The sequence below is a fragment of the Apis mellifera genome, linkage group LG11 (genome assembly GCF_003254395.2).
Source record: "Apis mellifera strain DH4 linkage group LG11, Amel_HAv3.1, whole genome shotgun sequence".
NCBI classification, from domain to species: Eukaryota; Metazoa; Arthropoda; class Insecta; order Hymenoptera; family Apidae; genus Apis; species Apis mellifera.
The window spans coordinates 2,568,265-2,589,956 of record NC_037648.1 but is presented as its reverse complement, the minus strand read 5'-3'; the positions used below and the strand labels follow the sequence as shown (position 1 = coordinate 2,589,956).

Sequence of the window (21,692 nt, the reverse complement as noted above, 5' to 3'; positions counted from 1 at the left end):
CAAAAAAAAAAAAATAATTTAAAATTGTAATAAATCTTTACTTTTTGAAAAATCGAATTTCAAATTTATTAATTGTTCTTCTTAATCGACCAATGGTATCATTAGATAGCAAAAACAGTAACAATAATTGAATTCATATTGAACAAAATTTGTATATAAATTATTTTTTATTGATAGCTGCACCCAATTAGTTCAATTTTAATTATATGAAATATATCGTTAGAAAAATTATTAAAAATGAATCTCCCTTTTTTATTGGCAAGGCCTTCAACCGATCTTGCGATCAATAGTGAAATCTGTTATATCTCAGCAATAATAAATTTTTACACGTTCGATGTAATGTTCTTTTAATAACGACTTTCATTTACTTAAACACTGTTTTCCTGATAACGAGCTCTCGTTTAATCATTGTCTGAACTTTTCTCTTTCACTATTCATATCTTCTACATCATCGCCCTGATTGCGATAATTGTTAATAAGGTAGAAACCTATTTAAACGACATGCGAAGAAAGAATTTTGGAAAGAAAAGATTTGACAAAGATGCTCGAAATTTTGATTCAAATATATGACATTTCTAAAGTATTTGCTCATAAACAAAGATTCTATCGGGGAAAAATCAAGAGATAAAAAGCTGGAAATTATAAATGAATTTTCCAATTATCGTAAAATATCGAATTATTGGACAATGTGTGGATTGTAAATGCGAAAAAAAAGAAAAAAATAAGTTAAAGGTTAAATTAATGTACGCAAGATGAACAAAATAAATTAGCTGAAATATCACTTATTTTTAATATATAATATTAAAAAACGTTTCGAATAAAAATTTAATGGTAAATAAAGAGAAGGGCATGATTCGATATTAATAGCTATTTTCTGTATATATAGAATATACAGAAGGTCATATGAAGGTCAATTTTATTTTTTTATTATTTTTAATGCATTGATCGATATAGCACGTCTTTATAAAAAATAAGCAATAAGAATAAAAAACAAAAACTTTTTTAACAAAAAGCTCTTAGTATAAAAGATATTTTTTATTTTACTTAAATATTTCTTAAACCCACCAATCTTTAATCGAAGTTGAAGAATTAATAATTTTTTTTATAAGAAAAATCGATATATTAATTCATTAAAAATTATCTCATTTAAAGAATAAAGATAATCTTCACATGACTTTATATATTCTTTATAAATTTTTCCTCCTATCAAATAAGATATTCAAGGTTATAACTTATTAGCTTCACGATTTAAATTAACGGTGTTAAAAGAATTTTGAAAGATCATACGGAAGAAATACTTGAAACTTGAAACTTTTAAACTTGTACAAAAGGCTGCCAGAACAATCCATATACACCAAAATATTATTTCTACAATGAAAATGCAAAAAAAAAAAAAAAAAGATTAATTTGTATATGTGTGTGTGAAAGGGTGTATCAACGATGACGAGGGATGCATTGGGTGCGTACAACTGCGCCATCGCCGTAAGGCTGCGGTCGCCTTTTCCGCGACTGCGTCGTCTCGTCTGTAGTCGCGAGGGACCAGGGAAATTCAGCTGAAGAATGCGAAGGGGGATGGTTAAATACGGGCCGTGAACGAGCCGCCGATAAACAGACATGTAGGCCAGTGTGTTTGTCGCGACACTAACGCGATGTACCAATTGATTCCCTTAACCTATCGTCGACTTGGCGATAGAGCACCACCGGCTTGTTATTCCATTCAATTTGCATCACCTATTTCATAAAATTGCGTGCCAACATTGTACGCGACGAAGAGAACTGGTTCCGGTTTATTCCTAGCGCGGTTACTTTACGAGAGAAATTACAAAATTTGGAACGTTCGATTCCAAGTTATAGAACAGGATATAAGAATGGACCTTTCCATCGGACGGTAATCGCCTTGACTTTTCCCCTTTCGTAACTTCGAGAAATTATTATGATATCGTTTTTCATAATAAATTCGTAATAGGTCATAGTTTCTAGGAGTAGTTTTCTTTTTTATTTCTCTTTAGTTTCTATCTTTGGTATCCACGGAGAGGCGCGTCGCTATGCATCGTGCATACTTCGTTTCTATTTTCAAGTTTTCGCTTCCTGAGATTTTCCTGAAGCTTACGACTATTCGAAACTATGCGCGGCCCTGTACCTCGCTTCCTAGTTCTAAATCACGCGAAGAAATTCATTTTAAAAGTTTTTATCTATAAAAGATAGAATGTTATTCTATTTTATTTTCAAAAGATATAAATTCGCGACAACACAAAGATTCTTCTGGAAAGAATTTTAAAATTATTACGGGCGAATCACGATCGTACACGCGAGACGTATGTTTTTCCGACGTAACGTACGATCGCGATAATTTTCACGGATCTTTTGAGAAACGTTTCTACGTTCCTTCAAGGTTATTTTATACATATACATACGCAACGTTGAAAAGAAAAAAAATCTTTGATCTTTAAGTTTCGATTGAGAAAAATTGCGGAAAAAAAGTTTTCGTTACGGTACAATGATCAAAGAGCGTAGTTGGAACCGAACGGTGACACATTCCAACGATTCTTATAGATATCGCACCGCCATCGTCCGAAAATTGACCAAAGATGGATATATTGGTCGATGAAGAAGGAATCGCGTATATCGAGCTGGCAGAAATCACCATAGATTCCCATCGAATAAAGTTCGATGCATTCAGGTATACATGTATATACGCCAACCGGACACTGTGAACCACGGATAAAGGAGAACGCGGTGCACTGCCAACCGATTGAGAGAGAGCACGATTCTTCGTTGATGCAGCCGACAGCACAACTGGCGGCTGTCCTACCGCACCTCTGCACATCCACCCACGCTATATCGATCGCCCCACCTCACTCTCCTCCGCTCCTCCTCCTGCTCCCACCGCTGCTTCCTTCTAGCCCTCTGTTCTCCTCTCGCTTCCACCGCCAGGATAGTAGTACCTAGTGTTCCTCGTGATGGCGGTACTGTTAATAGTACCAATGCCGATGCTATTTGTATATTGGCTACTACGGATACTACCGAGTGCGAGCGATATTCGTATTAAATTGGCATTCATATCGCGAAATGTATAAAAAAGGATATTGAGTTGCCTTCTCGTACTTTATTAGACGATTTAACCTTTTATTGCCTGATGCTATCTTCCAACACTCTTTGAGTGCTTAAATATTCTTATAATATATTCACATAATATAAATTCTACAATTTAAAAAATAATATATTGTTTCGATACTAAACTTGTTGTTACATTTACGTTATTAAAATATTGTCAGGAAGAGAATTTCACTAAAATTAGACAATTTTGTTTTAGAGAGGTCAATTATCAGATAATTTAATTTAAAAAAAAATCAAAGATGAAGTTTTTAAATATATTTTTAAATATATCTGATTTTTTGGACCAGAGAATTTATCGTGTTCACAATTAATTATTGTACACGTTTATTCGATTAGAAAAAAAGAAGATTTCGCTAAATCAGCGGAACGAAAAAGTCAGGATACACGTTACGTAATCGGCTGCGACGTAGATAACTGGTAGAGCAAGGCGAACAATAGGAAAGGAAACGGTGGGATGGAGCGTGGCTTTTACAAACCATGTTGTGTTCTAAAATGTTTCCTCGCTGGTTGCACACTTAGCTTTTCTAATACACAACGAACGTTCCTCGAGATAAAATTTGGATTACGTAAGACACGATCTAAAATCTAAAAACTATTTTGCCGTCCATTATTATTGTCGTTACAAAACTTTTCAAATTGTTAATTTTAATAAATCTTAAAAGCAATTTCCTTCTACTCGTAAAATAATTTTTTACTTTCTAACGAATCCGTTGCGTTAAGATTTTAACTTTTGAGATACGATTGTCGGATCAAACGTGACCCATAATTTATTTAATTCATAAAAACCGTTCCACTGTACGAAGCCGAGTCTTCTGAATACGGGTTTTGGATCAAAAGTGAACCGCATCAATGAATATTAAATTTACCTAATTTTCCTTTTTTTTAAAAACTCTTTCATTTCCTACTAACGAACCCTTCGTGTAAAGATTAATCCTCACAGAATACAAGTTTCAAAAGTGAGTGGATATCAAATGCTAAATTTATCCAATAATCTCGTTCACAATAACGAATACGTAAAATTAAAAATTGATTAAAAATTACTAATTATCAGATTGCAAAAGTTAACTTTTTGACAATAATAAAAATGTTAATCTTATTTTATAAATTTTAATAACAATCTTTAAAAATATATATATATATATAAAATAGGAATACAATAATTATTGCACAATTATCCTCAATTCACTTCCTGTGCCAAGTGAAAGCGTTGATGGAATAGAAAGATCGATCATCTTCGAAAATAACTTGATTGATCCGGAAGAAAGATTTAAAGCAACACTTGTTGCCCGCTTTTTAACGGTTTTCAAACGGCGCTGCGATCGAACGATTACATATGCGGAACGAACAGTCGATGAGAATCATCGTCGAATACGGATCGAAGTCAAGGCGACACCAAACGTCTGTAACTAACGTAACGCCTTCGTAACTTTTGATACAGCTATTAAGCGCGTGCTTGCGTAAGAGGGTCGCGTTATTTAAAGGCGGAATCGTTGTATCATCTAAACACGGTTATACGCAACAGGATACAAATACCGTCGGTCGGTAACAATCGGGACATTGCACCCTGAGAACGCATCTCGACCTCTCGAAGAAAATTCCTTTCTTTTTTCTTTACATTTTCTTTTTTTTTCTTTTTCAGATCAGCATGTTATGTGTGTCGCGTCGAGGAATCGCTTTTATCGTGGAAAACAGATACTCAACGGCTGGATCTCGGATGGAAACGTACACCGAGCGAGTAAAACGATACGTTCGAGACGGATTACGACTTAAAAAAAGAAACGAAACCAGGAGAGAGAAAGAGAGGGAGAAGGAAAGGAGGAGGGAGAGGAGGGAAGGAGGAGGAGAGAACGATCGAGGAGCAGCAAATGATTCATAAAACGATCGCGTCGCAATAGAGAGGCGCACGCGTGAATGCGTCGTTACCTCACTGACGATTGATCTACGGGCCACATTCTGTATAACATTCTGTAGCGCAAGAAACGTAAATTGGTGCCCGTTCGACAGAGCAAGAGAACGGGAGAAAGACGGAGAAAAGCGTGCAGACTGAGGGGAAGGCACGTCACTTCCGGTCCATTAAGAGCAACACGGGGGTCACTAGTGTTGTGTGCAGGGAGCTAATTATAAGAAAGGTAGTGGCTCTCATTCGATCACCGTGCAACCAGATCTTTCTCTTAAACGCGTAGCAAGAGATGGATAAATCCATTTTTCGTTTTTTTGACAGATTTTTAACTTAATTATCATTTAAAAGAGATTGTGAAAAATATTAATTTTCATAAGATCGTAACAACATATTTTTCTCGAAAAATTGATTCTATTAATCTTCTCGTGTACGAAGCTATCAATTGTTTCCGACTGTTTACATTTCAAGCGGTACAAGGTCAAGCGAGGAAGAAAAGAAACGATGCGTAAAAGAAAAGATCGTAACAACAGGTCCGAGCAATATTTTGTTCTGCTTAAAGTGTAACAAGTTTCTCCGATTACCATCGCTCTATACCGCTTCTAATAGGGAAAAAAATAACCGTATTTGTTGCGGGGAGGCGTACACCGTGGTAATCGATAATTTGTCGGTGTAACCGAGAAGGTGTAAGTACAAAACTAGAGAGGAAACGAAACGAAGCGAAACGGAACGGAGGCGAGGCGAGGCGAGAAAAGGAAAGACCGAGCTTACCTGATTTGCGTGTGATAGGCGGGAGCTGTGTGTTCGGTGTGCGTGGTCAGGAGTTCGGCCGGAACGGTGTCCATGTCGATCGGTTGAGTCCTCGATATCGCGATAGGCTGCACCTGAAATACGCCGGGTGTTGTCGGTGAAGGTTGTGGACCTAGCAACGAGACGCGTACCATTTCCCTACCTTCGCTGTAAAAAAAAAAAAAAAGGAAAAAAAAATTAGAAAAATTATGAGAAATCCTCCTTCGAAATATTTTTTAGACGATCGGTAAAAAAAGAATCAAATTTATGTCATATACGTAGCTAAAGGTTAAATGATTTTCAAATATAATATATTTAAAAGAAATACATTAAAAATAGATTATAATTTTTACGTACATAATGTAAATATTAATATAATAAACAAATATGAAGATTCATTTTCCTGAAATTGCATCGACTTAATTTTTTTACTGGCGAATTAAGCGCGAATGTATCAGATGTAGTTAACTGTCGCGCTTACTGTCTACTTAACCTCTACTTTGTAGAGTTATTCTCATTAATTTCTAGAACTGGAATTATAATTTTTAAGACACGTACACAAGAATTTAAGATGTAGTATATTAGATATATAAAACGAAATACAATTATTTTCAATGGAATGAAATACTTTTTCCTTTCTTCTTTAATTTCTTATTTCTTTTATTTCTAGACATGTTTTTCCAATGAACACGTACAATTGTCAGGTTACTCGACTAACCGTCCGAATCCGCCCGACTTTTACCGAAACTGTCCGAATTTTTTTCCAAACCTAGGAATTCTTTTCTCGAATGGCTCGCGACTTTTTCGATATTTATTATTTCTTACTCTCATTAAGAAGTAAGCGAATTAAAAAAAATATTTTTTGCGATACAACAATGGTATTAAGATACATATCGTACTATATAATACATATACGAAATGTTCCAGGATTATATATTGAAATGAATCAAAAAGAATAATTTTTCGAGTGGATACATACGAATTATCAATAAAAAGTTTTAACAAAGCGTAGAACGAAATATTTTATTGCTTTCTTATATTCGAAGAGATAGAAATTGAACATGATATTTATAATTAAATTTTCAATTTCAATTTTTTCGAAAATTTTATTTTATTGTTAATCAATTCACTTATATATCTATACGGGAATTTTCGATCAAAATTTCTCAGACAATGAATTTTATTCTATTTTTTCCGATTTATTTTTCCACTATCGAACTCTCTGTCCATTTAAACCATCCATTCTGGGTCATCTTGTACAAGCATCGTGTATTAAGTTATCGATAACCTTGACCTTGAAATCAATATTTCTCCGACCGACAATAGCTGACTGACATTTATTTCTTCGAAAAGAAAAAAAGAAAAAAAAGAAAAACAAGGTTATCCCCTCAATGGGAGAAATTCATTTCGTCAAATTAATTTTCATTAAAATAAAGATATTTCCTCGTTCGGAATTTCGCTCACGGCACGAAAGCCAATGTAATAATAATATAACGAATAACTTTACTTCTTCGGTGATGCTTTTTCAGCCGTTGACTTATTTCGTTCGGCTCACATGTTGCACACGAATTTGGCATCGAGCCAAAGAATATACTATGGCCGACACTTGCCAATTTTCGAGATTACTTGATAATCGAGTAGATACAACATCAAGTAGGAAATATCATAATGTCATTAACTTCGATCTAAAATTGTTGCTCTTGTTTCAATCGCGATAAACTTAACGTGTCTTGAAAACTTAAAACTTTTCGATTGTAATTTTTTTTTTTTAAATGAAATTTAAAATTTCACATCCTTATTTCGTTTGTTAGAAAAAAAAAAAAAAAAAATAGGAAGAACGAAAAATTCGTCACCCCATTCGTTAAACGGGGGCTATTTGTACAGTACGCCCCGTGGCGTAAACGCTAACCCTCTCTCAGTTTCAAGAGGCACCCCCACGGATTTACGGGGAAAATGTTTAATCGATATTTTTCGACGGCGAAACTTTGCACGACGAGAAATTCCACGAATTAGCCTCCGGTTATAAACGTATAACTTTCGTTTCCAACTTTTTATTTCATTGTCACGTTTCGTGTACCACTGTCTCCCTTTTTTTTAATTTTTTTTTTTTAATTCTCGATGAATTGTTTCCAGAGAATTGGAACTGCTTGTTTTCAAATAGACAAGTATTACACGTTTAGAAACTTGAGATATCGTAAAACGAAACACTTTTTCTCTTTCATTTTCATTTCACGAGCCAGTGAAATGCGTAAAAATCGAAAAGGAGAAGAAATCCTACTTTCTAGATACACTGTTGTTACCTCATTGCGCGACAATGATTTTGTAGTTAAATAAACATATTGGGATCTGTAACTCGTGAATTATTTAAAAGAAATCTGAAAGAAATCATCGAGACGTTTTTAAAAAGAATAAATTTTGTATCTTTAATTATTTTTGCGATAATAAAAAAAATTAACATATGGAAAATCCATCGGCAAATAATATAATACATGGCTTAAACTCAAGTAAGTCGAAAGTCCATATTGTAATTCTCATGTAGCAAATATAAATGATTTTATTATTTCAGGAATACGAGTTCGAAACTCGTTAACAAAGAAAGGGAATAGATATAGTAAGAACAAGAAAGACGCAGCACGCTGAGCAACGACACAGTATACTTCAAAGAGATGTGTTGCCATGAAATGAATCTAATTGCAAAAATTTGAATTTCTACAATTTTCATCCTACATTTCTAAAAAGGTTACTAACGTGAATCATTTTTTTCTTTTTTTTAATGAAATGAACCGAAATATAAATCGAAAGATTTTTTTTAAAATAATTATTATAAATATCCAAAACTCTCTATTTTATCTTTCTTACTCTTACTATACAATTCGCAGTCTATTTCAAGCAAAATAACCAAATTATTATTTTATTCAATCATCACAATCTGTTTTCAAAGAAAAGAATCACCGTTACTGCTGGACGCGCATGGACTGGTACTAATCCGTTTCGTATCAATTCACAGTTAATCGTGCGTGCAGTTACGCCGGTGCACACATTCCACCGGCGTAAACGTCGATCAACGAATCTATTCGTTTTAATCGAAAAGATAAAGCTATAAGAAAATAGAACGTGGTTATATATTATTTGCATTACGCGAAGGAAACGTTTCCATTATCGAAACCGCGATAACGAATAATCAGAGGAATGCTTAATGTTATTGTTACTGACCAACTGTACACCCTCCAATGTTGCGTCAGCGGGACGCAATAAACGGAAAAATCGATCCGTTTGCCGAACGTCGCGAGTCATCTTGCTGCTATTACGTAAACCGCGCGTTCCTTCTTTCTCGTTGGCCCGAGGGAGGGGGAAAGAAGAGAGAGAGAGAGAGAGAGTTTCGTGCAAGGAGGACGAAAGAAACCGAAAGGACGGAGCGGCATCTAGCCGAAGTCTGGTTCGAACCGGTTTCATCGTGCCACGGTCACGCGACTTTTCATCCCAATGTTGCCGGTTACAAAGAAATTGATCTTACGACGATAATGCGCGAGTATTTATGCGCGCTCAACGAGAGAAATTATCCTAAGTATATATATATATATATTGAATAATATGTATGCGTGTACACGTACGTAAGAAAGAGAGGAAAAGAGAAAGGAAAATATAGAGGAGAATACACGCGTGTTTACGACTATTTCAACCTCTGTGTGCCCCGAACTCCAACCTCTCTCTTTCCAGACACTCGTGTTCACTACGGTAGCATGCGGTAGCATCTGACGTCATCGTGCAGTTAAACACCTACCGTACGATTTAAACTTTAGACCTTGAGTCCATGATATCATTCCGCGCCGATGATTCTCAACGTGCCAACCCACTATTTGTATTTACCGACAAATCGTGCACGCGAGTAAATCCTTTAATTTATTTCGTTTAAATTAAAACAACCGCTCATTTTTTGGACTCTAATTTACCGATCGACGATAAGAAGAATTCAAATAAACTCGAATTCAATAAGTCACGTTTAAAGGTTGAAATGTTTTTTTTTTTTTTTTTAAGGAAGTCATCAATGTCAACGTTGTTCGAGATATAAATTATATAAACTACGTATAAATACGAGTTAATTATAGGAAAAGAAGGACGTGCTTGATAAAATTTTAACCTAGTTTCATAAATGTACATCTTTTCATCGAGAGCAATAGGATCGATCATTTTACGAGAAAGGGGCAGATAGATACACAGGCGCCGTTGCGTCTATAACCTTATGAGGTCGACCTCCCGTTTCGAACGAGAACGGTCAATGATATCGAAGAGTGTACATTTCCAGAAAATGGAATCGTATAAAATAGGCTTTGCCAAGAAAACAGAATGAATTTTTTTTATGCGAAAAAATCGCTTCGATATATTTCTCAGAAAGAAAATAGGATAAAATTGGATACACGATCAAATACGACGATAATTGACTCGATACGTAATATCGATTCGTCAAACCGAAGCGTAAATTATCGACCGCCGCTAAAAGATCGAGATTACCTCATGTTTTCCATTTTGGAACGGTACGCCCGTTTCGTTTCTGTTCGGCCTGTATGTATTTTTAACTTCTTACGCTCGCCGGAATTTATGCAACGATATATATGCAACGATCGGTTGCGGCACGACGAACGAGTGTGTGAAAAGTTGAGCGTGATCGTCGAAAGAGTTTGTACGATGCGAAGGCGCAAACTCCCACACGCGCCGCTTCAATTTCAGTATCCATAACTGGAAGGTATTTGGTTCATGAGAATCGGCTTTCTTCGTTTTCTGAACGTCGCGAATTAAAGGAACGAGGAAGAAAATATAAAATCGAGTGAAAAAAATCCGTAAAAGGAGCGAAATAAACGCAATTTCTCGACATGAATCCGATGGATTGGCATTAAACACCCTGGTCACGCGTGACCGAGTGGCATTCGAAGTAACGTTTAAATTTATATACTGTTATAAAAAAAAAAAAAAATATCGGTCGAAATGACGAACGAACATGTGATTTTTTTGTATTAATTAAATTTATGATCTTCGATTTCACATTTATCAATTATATTTATCGGTGGTATATAAAAAAAATTTATTATTCAAACATTAACTTTCAATGTAAATATGTACATTTTATAATGTAATATTTTTACAAATAATAGGAACGTTAGAAAAAAAAGATATGACAAGTCAAGAAAGATAACACCATTATCTAAGTAAGATTTGATTATATTTCAATTGCTGATAACGATTTAAAAATTATTACATTTTGCAATATTTGACTTTTCCAAGAGATTTGAATTGTATTCGCATTGATTTTATAAATAAACTTTGTATTTGAAGCTATCCTTTAAAGTACACAAAGAGCAGTTTCTTCAACGATCGTTCAAAAAGTCTTACTTTTTACTGTATGGGCTGATATAGAGAATATATTGATGCGGCGAAAGAAAGAAGCTAGTTCATGAGTAAGATGAACGTTAAGAGCAAAAATAGTAGGTTAACGCGAAAACGTTCCTGCTCGAGTGGAGATACCGGTTTAACAAAAGGAAAATCCAAAGATTCGAAAGAAAGGGTCCATAGTGTGTCAAGATGGCTCGTCGCCATGGTAACTAGTCAGAGAGTACTCGGTCTCTTTTGCATTTTCTCCCTCCGTAACCATGTTTCTCCACTTTCCCCCTTTTATTACATTAGTTCATACGGTTTATGGGTTTTTCAGGGAGAATCGATTATTCGATACGCACGATCATCTTTAGTGCGTAAAACTCGCAGACGCACGCGACTAATAACTTTTATCGTTGCGCTTAAAATAGTTAGAAGTGAAGGGACGATAAAAAGAAAATCACACGATACCGATTATATTCGAAACAATTAAACGAAATCATTGCTAATTAAACGAACGAATGTTCATATATTCGTCGATAAATAGAAAAAGAAAAAGAGATAATACCTGACAGATGAGAATCCGTCAGCTTCCCGTGGCCGTGGCTCGGGAACAATGACGAGAAGTCCCTGTAAATACTCCTGGCATGCAAGTTCTTTTCTCTGAACTTTGATCAAGCTCAACCGGTCAAATCACACGACAACGTTGAACACTCGCGAAAATGCGCACAAGGCTGTCGACCGATGCCCAGGCCCGACACGAACTAAACGGTTCGACTCGCCGGGAAACGAAGCTCATACGCGTCGCGAAATCGATTGTAAATCCTCGGCACCACGCCTGCGTTTATGGAGTTCCCTTGCTCCACCTTGTCCGGCTTTGTACTGTTGAATGGCGCTACCCGACATCGTGTGAGAAATTGCGATAGTGCTGTGCTCTCTCGGCGCTTTTACGAAACATTTTCTTCGACGTGAATTCGGAATTTTTATCATAATTCGAAAATCGCAAATTTCTTTCCCTTCAGATTTAATCTATCAAACACTTTTCAATGTTACGAAAATAATTGAATTATTATTTAAATGATCTATTTTTAATATTAAAATATAGAATTATTCCTTCATTACATTTGACATTCGTTAAATATCATACATATAGGATAACATTAAATTTATTATTATTTTACCTGCTATAATTATTCGAATAAATTTATGCAGTATAACGGGATATATAATCGTTAGATGTGTGTTATATGTATTAAATTCGTGCTTCTCCATGTGCAAATTCTAAGGATGACATCATATGTCCTGAGGCAGTTGAAGAATATTTTAAAACCTCAAGAATGATGTCAATACCATTACCTTGTACATTAAGCTACTATTTTTTATTTAAAGAATTACTCATCGTACAAATATGTTAAAGATTTATTACTTATAATTTGCAATCAACTATAGTCAAAACTCATATATTATAACGGAGAATAATATAAAGAATTAGATACATAAAAATTCTATGCAAATATATTTATTCATTTTTGAAATGAAATCTAATAGAAAATAGCAGCGATAATATCGAAAATCGGCATTAAATATTCCGTGCGTGTAACTTCGTCGTTTAACCGGATCAAACACGATAATGATCGTACTGGACGATAAGTAGAAGTCTATTAGGAAGATCGCGCGTGGGCGAAGGTGTCTAAATTACCAAACTACAAGTTTAATATAATGTTTGACCCACGGATAAAGTGCATCTTTGAGAAAAATATTTGAGAAATACTATTTTTAACGACCATTTAAAACTTTTAAAATAGAAAATATACCCGTAAGATAATATCGTATTACCGATTCAAAATATGAGCAATAAGTTTTAAGTCTTTGAGCACTTATGAATATGTATCTTATACATATATTATTTTCTTTTATCTTAAACATTACTTTTACATTACAATTGTCGTTCGAATGAAAAAAAATTTTTAAATATCATTAATAAATAGATACGATTATCAAAATTTTGTAAATAAAATAAATTTAAATAAAATATTATTTCTAAAAAAAATTATTACTGAAAAGAATTTCAATATTGAAATATTAATATCAATTATTAAATCTCGAATAGTTATAATTATATTTTTCAGATATTTTACAAAAATTGTATGTTAATAAAATTTGCACTTAAAATATTCTATCTAGCACAGTAAATCAAAATAAAAAAATAAATAATATAAAAGTTAAACATTCAAATATTTTTATGCAAAATATATATTTACAATAAATATTCTATAACACTAATATTACATCTATAAAACTTTTCTATATTTTATGACTAATGTTACAACATATATGTGTAAGTATTTATATGAATATAAAAGAATTTAAAAAAAGTATTTATCTTACTTACTCGGTATCAGGTACAGATGTAATCATGGAGGGTATGCGTCCGTTGTGATCCATAAAACGATTGATTTCCGGCTCTTCTTGAACAGGTGTCTCATACACTAGAGTTTCTACCATTGATCCTTTGCTTGAGCCAAAGGATACTCTAAAAGAAAAAAAAATTATATATTTATATTTTTTTCTTCAAAAAAATAAAATATTTAGATCTTTGTTTAACATATATATAATGTCTTCAAAATTATTATTAAAAAAGATTTTCTTGATGAGTTAAAAAGTAATTTTTCCCTTTGCGAAAATAAAAAAGCAAAATATGACGATAATGTTCCTTTTGATTTTCCATTTTTCAACGAACGCCAAACGAAAACTACGCAACCGATCAAAAAACTTTTTTTACTGATTGACAGCTGAATTGCCAACTATCAAATAACAAAATGTGTTTTACATTTGGACTACGCCAGCAAACCTAAAAATTCAACTAAAGCCATCTATGAGTGAAATCCGCAATTACTTAGTTGCCAACCCAATAGAATTATGGAATTCTATTTTTGAAAAGATCGAAATTGAAAATTTGTTGGATATACGTATAATCTTTTTAAAAATTACGCAACCGATCAAAAAACTTTTTTTACTGATTGACAGCTGAATTGCCAACTATCAAATAACAAAATGTGTTTTACATTTGGACTACGCCAGCAAACCTAAAAATTCAACTGAAGCCATCTATGAGTGAAATCCGCAATTACTTAGTTGCCAACCCAATAGAATTATGGAATTCTATTTTTGAAAAGATCGAAATTGAAAATTTGTTGGATATACGTATAATCTTTTTAAAAACTACGCAACCGATCAAAAAACTTTTTTTACTGATTGACAGCTGAATTGCCAACTATCAAATAATGTGTTTTACATTTGGACTACGCCAGCAAACCTAAAAATTCAACTGAAGCCATCTATGAGTGAAATCCGCAATTACTTAGTTGCCAACCCAATAGAATTATGGAATTCTATTTTTGAAAGGATCAAAATTGAAAATTTGTTGGATATAATCTTTTTAAAAACAAAGCTTTGTATAAAAAATTTTATTTTGTATTTTCGATTTACTTTTATTTATTTATTTATTATTATTAATTGTATACGAGAAGCTGCGTGTAACGGGAAGCAAACTTAAATATGAATGAGGTGAAATAGCAGAGGAACACCATTGACGTAAAAAATATCATTAGTCGTGCGGAAAGCCGAAAAAAAATTTGCTATAAACCTCAGTTTCCTATCGCGTGACAGTACTCGAAGCGAGTGAATCGGACACTTGGTAACCACAGAAGCGGGCGGTCCGATATCAAAATCGAAATCCCGCGCTCGCAAGATCGAATTACGTAGATCAAGAGCGGTCGAGATTAAAACTACGAATGTATTCATCTCATACGATATGCAAAATATCAGCATTAAACTTTAAAAAATTATTTGCGCGAAATGTAATTTCCAAAATTATTTAATTGCATTTATCGAAATTCGTTTAACATACTCAAAATAATATTTAGGATAAATTTTTGTTTAACTATAATAAATGTTTCTCAAAAAATGAAAAGAAAAAAAAGATTCATGTATCGTTTTGTCTTTGACTTTGTCGATTCTCTTTAATTTAGTTCACTTTCTTTTTTTTTTTTTTTATGAAATGTGGTTCTGATCCAAGCTAATATGGGAGGACAGTACAGTGCTGCCACGTAACGACAATTTTGTTTAACGAAGTTGCACTTAAAAGGATAATACAGAGATACTGCGTAAAGATGCGTAATGTCATATGGCACAGTAACATTTTAAATGCTGTTCTGTCCATTAACGCACGTAGGCCTCTTTCTACTTGCATTACTGTGTCACTAACACGAATTATTCCCGATGACGTAATTTCACGTAACTCGTTTGCTTCTGCAGTATTTTCTTCTTTTCTTACCCAGAATAATGAATTATTCATTTCAATTCCTTTATTTTTTTTTTTTTATAATTTCTCATATTTATATTAAATATTAATTACAAATATATTTAAATATTTTATAAATATTGTAGTTACATTAGAACTTTATCCTTCAAATAGACTTTGATTAAATAATATCGTTATAAGAATATATAACGATTTCGTTGTGGTTTTACTAACACGTTAGAGGTTATGTTGAATGAAAAGAACTGAATAATTTTATCAAAAACTTTATCGAGAATAACGTATATAAAGAAATATTTTCACATGCGTGTTCGTATAATTAATACGTGTACTTTTATTTATCTAAAAATCTATTTCATTAGATTCGTGTTTAAATTAAATTAATATAAGAAATAAATGTGAAAAAGTTTTCACATTTATTTAGTCGTGATATGGGGGTATCAAAATCCATACTTGCATGTACGTTTATTCAAACATGGTCCATGAGAGATCGAATGACCATGACCTATCAAACACGTATGTATAAATGTCACGAGAACCCCAATATATCGCAAGGTTTGAGTCGCGTTTGTTTCACTAATCATTCAAATAATATTATGAATTTTTTTAACATGAATATTAACATGTAAATTCAACAGTTTTATTAAAACAGGCTAAAATATGTGAATCGCAGAATTTGAATATGATTCAATGGTGAACGAAAAAAAAAAAAAAATATGATTTTGTGTTTTTAAAACCGATGGATAATTTTAACTCGGGCAACGCTTCGAAACATTCCACCTTGACAATGAAACGAGTCGCTTCGATTTCTCCCTCCCGCTCTATACCAAGCGCTGTGAAACAGCCTTCGCGTAAATACAACGGCTAAACTTCGTTTTAGGATGCTATTTTTTTTTTTTTTTTTTCATATTTTCATATAAGAGACAGATTTAAATATTAGATATAAATTTAAGTAAATTCATTGGTTTAAAATAATTGCATATTTAAAATTTGATACTTTTATTGTATTATATAGGATAAATAAGGTTAAATTGATCAATTAAATTAAATTAAAATTATGTTAGATCAAATTGGATTATTAATATTGTTTAATATCTTGCAAAGAACTAAGTGAAAAATCATCAAATATATGAATATTTATGGTATTTTTTCTATTATCAAAATGATATAGACATGATAACATCATTAATAGAAGCAAACTTGTTTTAAAATTTCCATCATATTTTCTTATTTAGTATTTAGTAGAAGTAAAATGTATCAATTACATATGATTAGGTTAACTTTTTAGCTAATGTATTTCTATATTTATAAAAAATGAAATTAAACAATCTTGTCCCATTTTTTTTTAAACAATTATTCTGAACATTTCTGAAATATTCTGAAACATATTCTAATTGATAAGATAGTAATGATACAAGAAAATTGATCAAATGATACATCAATGATACATCATTTTATTATCTCAAACGATAGTGGTAATCCAATGATATTGAACGTTCAAAATTAAGAAGATAGTTGATAATTATCTTGCATATCAGAAATGATTAAATTGTTGCTTGTAAACTTTATACAACCTTTTACCCAAGGTTTATATTGTCACTCTCACATATTATATATATATATATATATATATAAATAAATTAATAAATTCTTGTAATAAAATTATTGTTTCCAAAAAACTATATATGTTTATAATACTGTTTTCATGAAAGATATGATTTTTATATCAAAATTTAGAAAAAAATTTAGAAAAATCGATAGCTTTTAATCATTTTATTGTTAATTATTATTAAATTCAATCATTGTATTGTTCTTTTGAATCAATTAAATGTAAAAAATAAAATATTTGATTATTCATTCAAAACAAAATAAAAGTCAAAAATAAAATTGTGTTTCTTTTTTTTAATTATAGATAATCAATAAAATCAATAAAATGTTCAAACAATCCAAATTAAAATCAATAATTTATAAAAAAAAAACCACAATTACTTTTAACAAATTATTCTAAACTAAATTTAATAATAATTCTTTCACAAATTATCAAGAGATTTGACAAGAGAGCAAAGGGAAAAAGATCAAAGATCGAACGAGCTAATTTAGAAAAGGTAATCTCACGCGACCCTTGAACCCTCTCTCTATATCTAACAGTTATCTATCTATCTTTTCTTTTTCTTCCTCTTACCTTTTCAGACTAGTGTGCTTCGCCCCGTTAAAAATTTTACTCTTTCGATCACTTCCAACCGTGCTCGCGTCGCTGTTTATACTGTACAGGCTGTCATCTTTAGTGACCTTCGAGGTGTGCAAAGTCGATTTTTTCACCACTGTACCGTTGTGCTTCGGACTTTCACTCAACACCCCCTGATGCTGTTGCCGCTGTTCGTCCTGCAGATGGCGCTGATCGTCGCCGTCGCGCTCCTCGATCTTCGTCGAAACGATCATTTTCGACGAACTGTCCACGTATTTTTTCGGGGAGATCGTGATCACTTTGCCGCCCACCGGTTTCGCAACCGCGGATGCACGTTCCTTCGGGCTCCTCTGCAACTTATTAGCGCGGTAATTCCCCTGATTCGAGTCTCCGGGTGGTGGCTTGTCTTCGGTCGGTAGCATGTACGACAACATTGTCCTTTCTCCGTTTTAATTTATCTGCGCAAAGAAAAAGAAAAATGTATAATATTTACGAAAATAAAGAAAGAATTTTGTTGTAAAAAAAGAAATTGGAATTGATATATATATATATTGATATGGCTTGATATCGAATTTTATTTATATTTATTGTGAAAATGATAGCAAATGAGAAATTGTTTAGTTTCTTTCTAATTTTTATTAATGTATTTGAAGAGTTTATCTGATTAAAATAAAATTAAATACGATATGACGAGCTATTATTATTTGTTTAATAGATAAAAAAAGGTTATTATCGTTAAATAAATAAGTATGATTCAAATTGTATTGTGAGTTTAAAAAATGGAATGATAGAAATTTAAAAAAAAAATAAAGAAATTTATCTTTTTGAATTAATCATTGTATCTGTGATGTCAGAATGTTCAATTCCATCGATCTTTTGTTCAATTTATGTTTATTTTTAGTATTAAAATAAAATCTTGTTTAAATAAGTTTAATCTTTCAATAAGTCTTTAAAAAACATTATTCTCGTATTTTATTCTCTCGCAAAGAGAAATCAATGGATGTGATCGCGCATTGTATTTCGAATTTTCTAATTTTACTAAATGTATTGTAAATAGCAGGGAATACTGTTAGAGCAACTTAGCATATAATAAACGTGGAAGTCAATTTTCGAGTGTTTCAAATTGCTCACGTATCTGTATAGCGGCGTCTGGTGTTAGCCGAGCTATACAGGAAAGAGGTTGCGCTTGAATTACCAATTGGAACTAATTACACCATCAGTCGTGAGTTTGTGTCCGTTAACGCTTCAATGATCTCTATGAAACGCTTTCTTTTCTCTAACGGATCGACATCGCTGGTATAACTGTACAAATGGCGGGAATATTACAGGCACATTTGCTTTTGTATTGTTGTCGAGTCATAAATCAAAATTTTCAAACGAGCAACGTTGAAGAAAAAGATGTTGAATCGAACGGTTCTCTTCGGTCGATCAAGTCGTTTTTCACATTTACCGGCATGTTTTTCGGAACAACGTTTAAGAGATTCTTGAACGGTTGGATTTTGAAGGGAAGGGACAGGTATGGATCAAACGTGGGGGGAAAGAAAAGAGACGATCTCAGAAACCGTGACGGGAATCTAAGACGTTAGATCACGCTTGACCACATTGGATCCCGTTTTCGCGTTCAAAGGATGCGGTGAGCAAGGATATCGTGACTCACCGATTGTCTCTTGTCACTTTAGATTTCTATATCGTGTATTTCCCAACGATCTTTCCTCGTCTTTTTTCGTCTTTTGAATTGTTTCGAACGTCAGAGCACGATAATTTACCAATCAATATTATTAGCGATTCGACAACAAATTAGAGGTTATAGGTTATAAATTTCTCTTTTCGAATTCAGGTCGAGAAATTTATGATTTTCGTTAATCTGCTTTTAAAACATCGTTTTAACTTGTAAAATTTCACTAATAATTCGATCGTAAAAAGAGTCTTGATATTAAAAAGAAGAAAAAAGAAATATATCACATATGCACAATATACGTAACTAATTTGATTATTTTCGTAACGCTCTTTCACTCAATTAGGTAGGAGAAAATAAAGAAAAAGTAGGAAGACAGATGTACGAAAAGAAACACGGAAGAAAAGGCAAATGCACGCCCATCGTACGAAACGGCTAACGTGCAACTGGTCGGAAGAAACGTCGCGGCAAAATCTACGACCTACGACGACCAAAAGGTTATGGGAGGTATGGCGATCACGGCGACCAAACTCTGCGCTTCGTTCAAACTTTACCCCCACTCTCTTTCGTTCGGTTACGTCATCATGCAATAGGCGCTCTCTCGTCTATATCGGACCAGGCGCCAACGTTTTATTTCTCCTATATCGACTAGGTGTTCCGCCCGCGCGGTTCGCTAGCAGCTTGCAGCTAGCGAAGTCGTTCTTGTTTCATCTACGATGCGCTCAAAGGTTTAGTAATTCCATCCAGAATACATGTTGTGCATACAAATACCGACGCTTTCAAACATTTATATTCGTGAACGTACACTGTTTGCCACGAGTATCGGAATATCTGGATATTTCGTTATAATTAAATTCATTTTATACGACACACATCCTTACTCTTTTTCCACAAAAATCTTAACGGACAAAGAAAGAAAATAAATATTATTGTTACCTGAACATTTAAAATTTTATTTATCAAATATATAATTCGAATATATAAAATGATTAAATTTCTTTATGTTATTGTTGTGTACAACATATCGATAAAGTAGAAGTAAAGATAAATATGTCGGTAAGATAGAATTTAATAGAATTCATTTTATACGTGTTTTATAAATATTAAAAAAAAATTGTTTACATTTCTCAATTACATTTAAACCTTTTTTCCCCTAAATTAAATTCGAACAATTGGGACACGATTAATATCAAAATATACGTGTTTATGAACTTACTCTGATACCAAGGAGCTTTCGAGATGGCGATTTCCAAAAGATTCGCGTACTGGACTGGCATTTGGATTATCTGCAACACAAATTGCGATATAAAATTAAGAATTTTTCTAAAATCCGATCTTTGAATTTTGTTCTTCTCGAAAGAATTATTTTTCGAACAAACTCTCAAAGATAATTATTCTCTCAAAGTGCATCTCTCTCAGTGTTTCTCTTCCGGAAAATAACTTTCGAGAATGAAAATTATTCTTAGACTTCGGTCACTTTCACTTTCTAACCCGACGATCTAATCAATAAAATAACAATAAAAAAAGGATAAAAAAAAAAAAAAACTCAAAACCAATAAAATAAATCTTTCTGATCACAATTTATCCGAAAATTCCACTGGAAAAAAAATTCTCGAGAATTTCACTCCGAAATAAAAAAAAAAACGGATATTCAAGCGAGATGATTTTGAGCAGGTTGAAGAACCTTGGTCCTTTTTTCCAACAAGGAGCGGCAAGGTTGAATAGACACCTGTTTTCGCACAGACAGGTGACAGAAACACGTATGCAAAACGCGTGAGAACCTCGGGATAGACCAGGGGGCAATGACTCCTAGAATAGCGCCGACAGACGAATGTCGACATCGAATAGAGCCTTCCTCGACGTCTTGAAAAAAAGTACCTTCGACCGTCTGCCCGAGCCCTCCCGAGCTTGAGATTTACACGGACTTGTCTACTCGCCTCAGACAAACCCTCCGGAGAAAGGTACTAATTTTCTGATGCGTTTTCCAACTCCCACGGCCTTTTTTTTATTATATTATACTCGAGCGTGTGGATAAAGTGTCCGTACACAGATTGGATATATTTAATCCATTGACGAATGTCAATTTTGTGATTTTTGTGTCTCTTAAATAATTTCTGAATCGAAATATATATCTTACGAATAATTATTAAAAAGTTGTACGTGAAAAGCTCTTTTTTATAATTTTCAATATCAACTGTTATAATTAATTAATTTGTAAAATATTTAATATAGTATTTTCTTAATAATATTATTAATTGTAATAATATATTAATAATATTAATATTATTATTATAATGATCAGAAGCTCGTAAAAAAATAAATGAGATTACGCGTACACGTGCAT

At 32.9% G+C, this 21,692-nt stretch overlaps 1 protein-coding gene and 1 long non-coding RNA gene across 3 annotated transcripts in view; one reads left to right on the top strand and one right to left on the bottom strand.

Moving 5' to 3' along the window:
• The window catches only part of LOC409956, a 52,725-nt gene that overhangs the window by 9,940 nt on the left and 21,093 nt on the right, over positions 1 to 21,692 (bottom strand). The window contains exons 2-5 of one of the 2 annotated variants that reach the window (XM_393447.7): positions 20,565 to 20,634; positions 17,671 to 18,131; positions 13,560 to 13,700; positions 5,786 to 5,971 (exon numbers count right to left, since the gene is read on the bottom strand). In XM_393447.7, the coding sequence (XP_393447.2) occupies positions 5,786 to 5,971; positions 13,560 to 13,700; positions 17,671 to 18,107 (764 nt within the window). In that variant the 5' untranslated portion in view covers positions 18,108 to 18,131; positions 20,565 to 20,634. Of the gene's footprint in view, positions 1 to 5,785; positions 5,972 to 13,559; positions 13,701 to 17,670; positions 18,132 to 19,330; positions 19,842 to 20,564; positions 20,635 to 21,692 lie in introns of those variants that run through there. The other variant, XM_006558992.3, reaches the window with a different exon arrangement.
• On the top strand, positions 4,229 to 4,896 carry LOC107965189. Its single transcript, XR_001704805.2, has 2 exons — positions 4,229 to 4,655; positions 4,757 to 4,896. It is a non-coding gene; the product is annotated as an uncharacterized LOC107965189 (long non-coding RNA).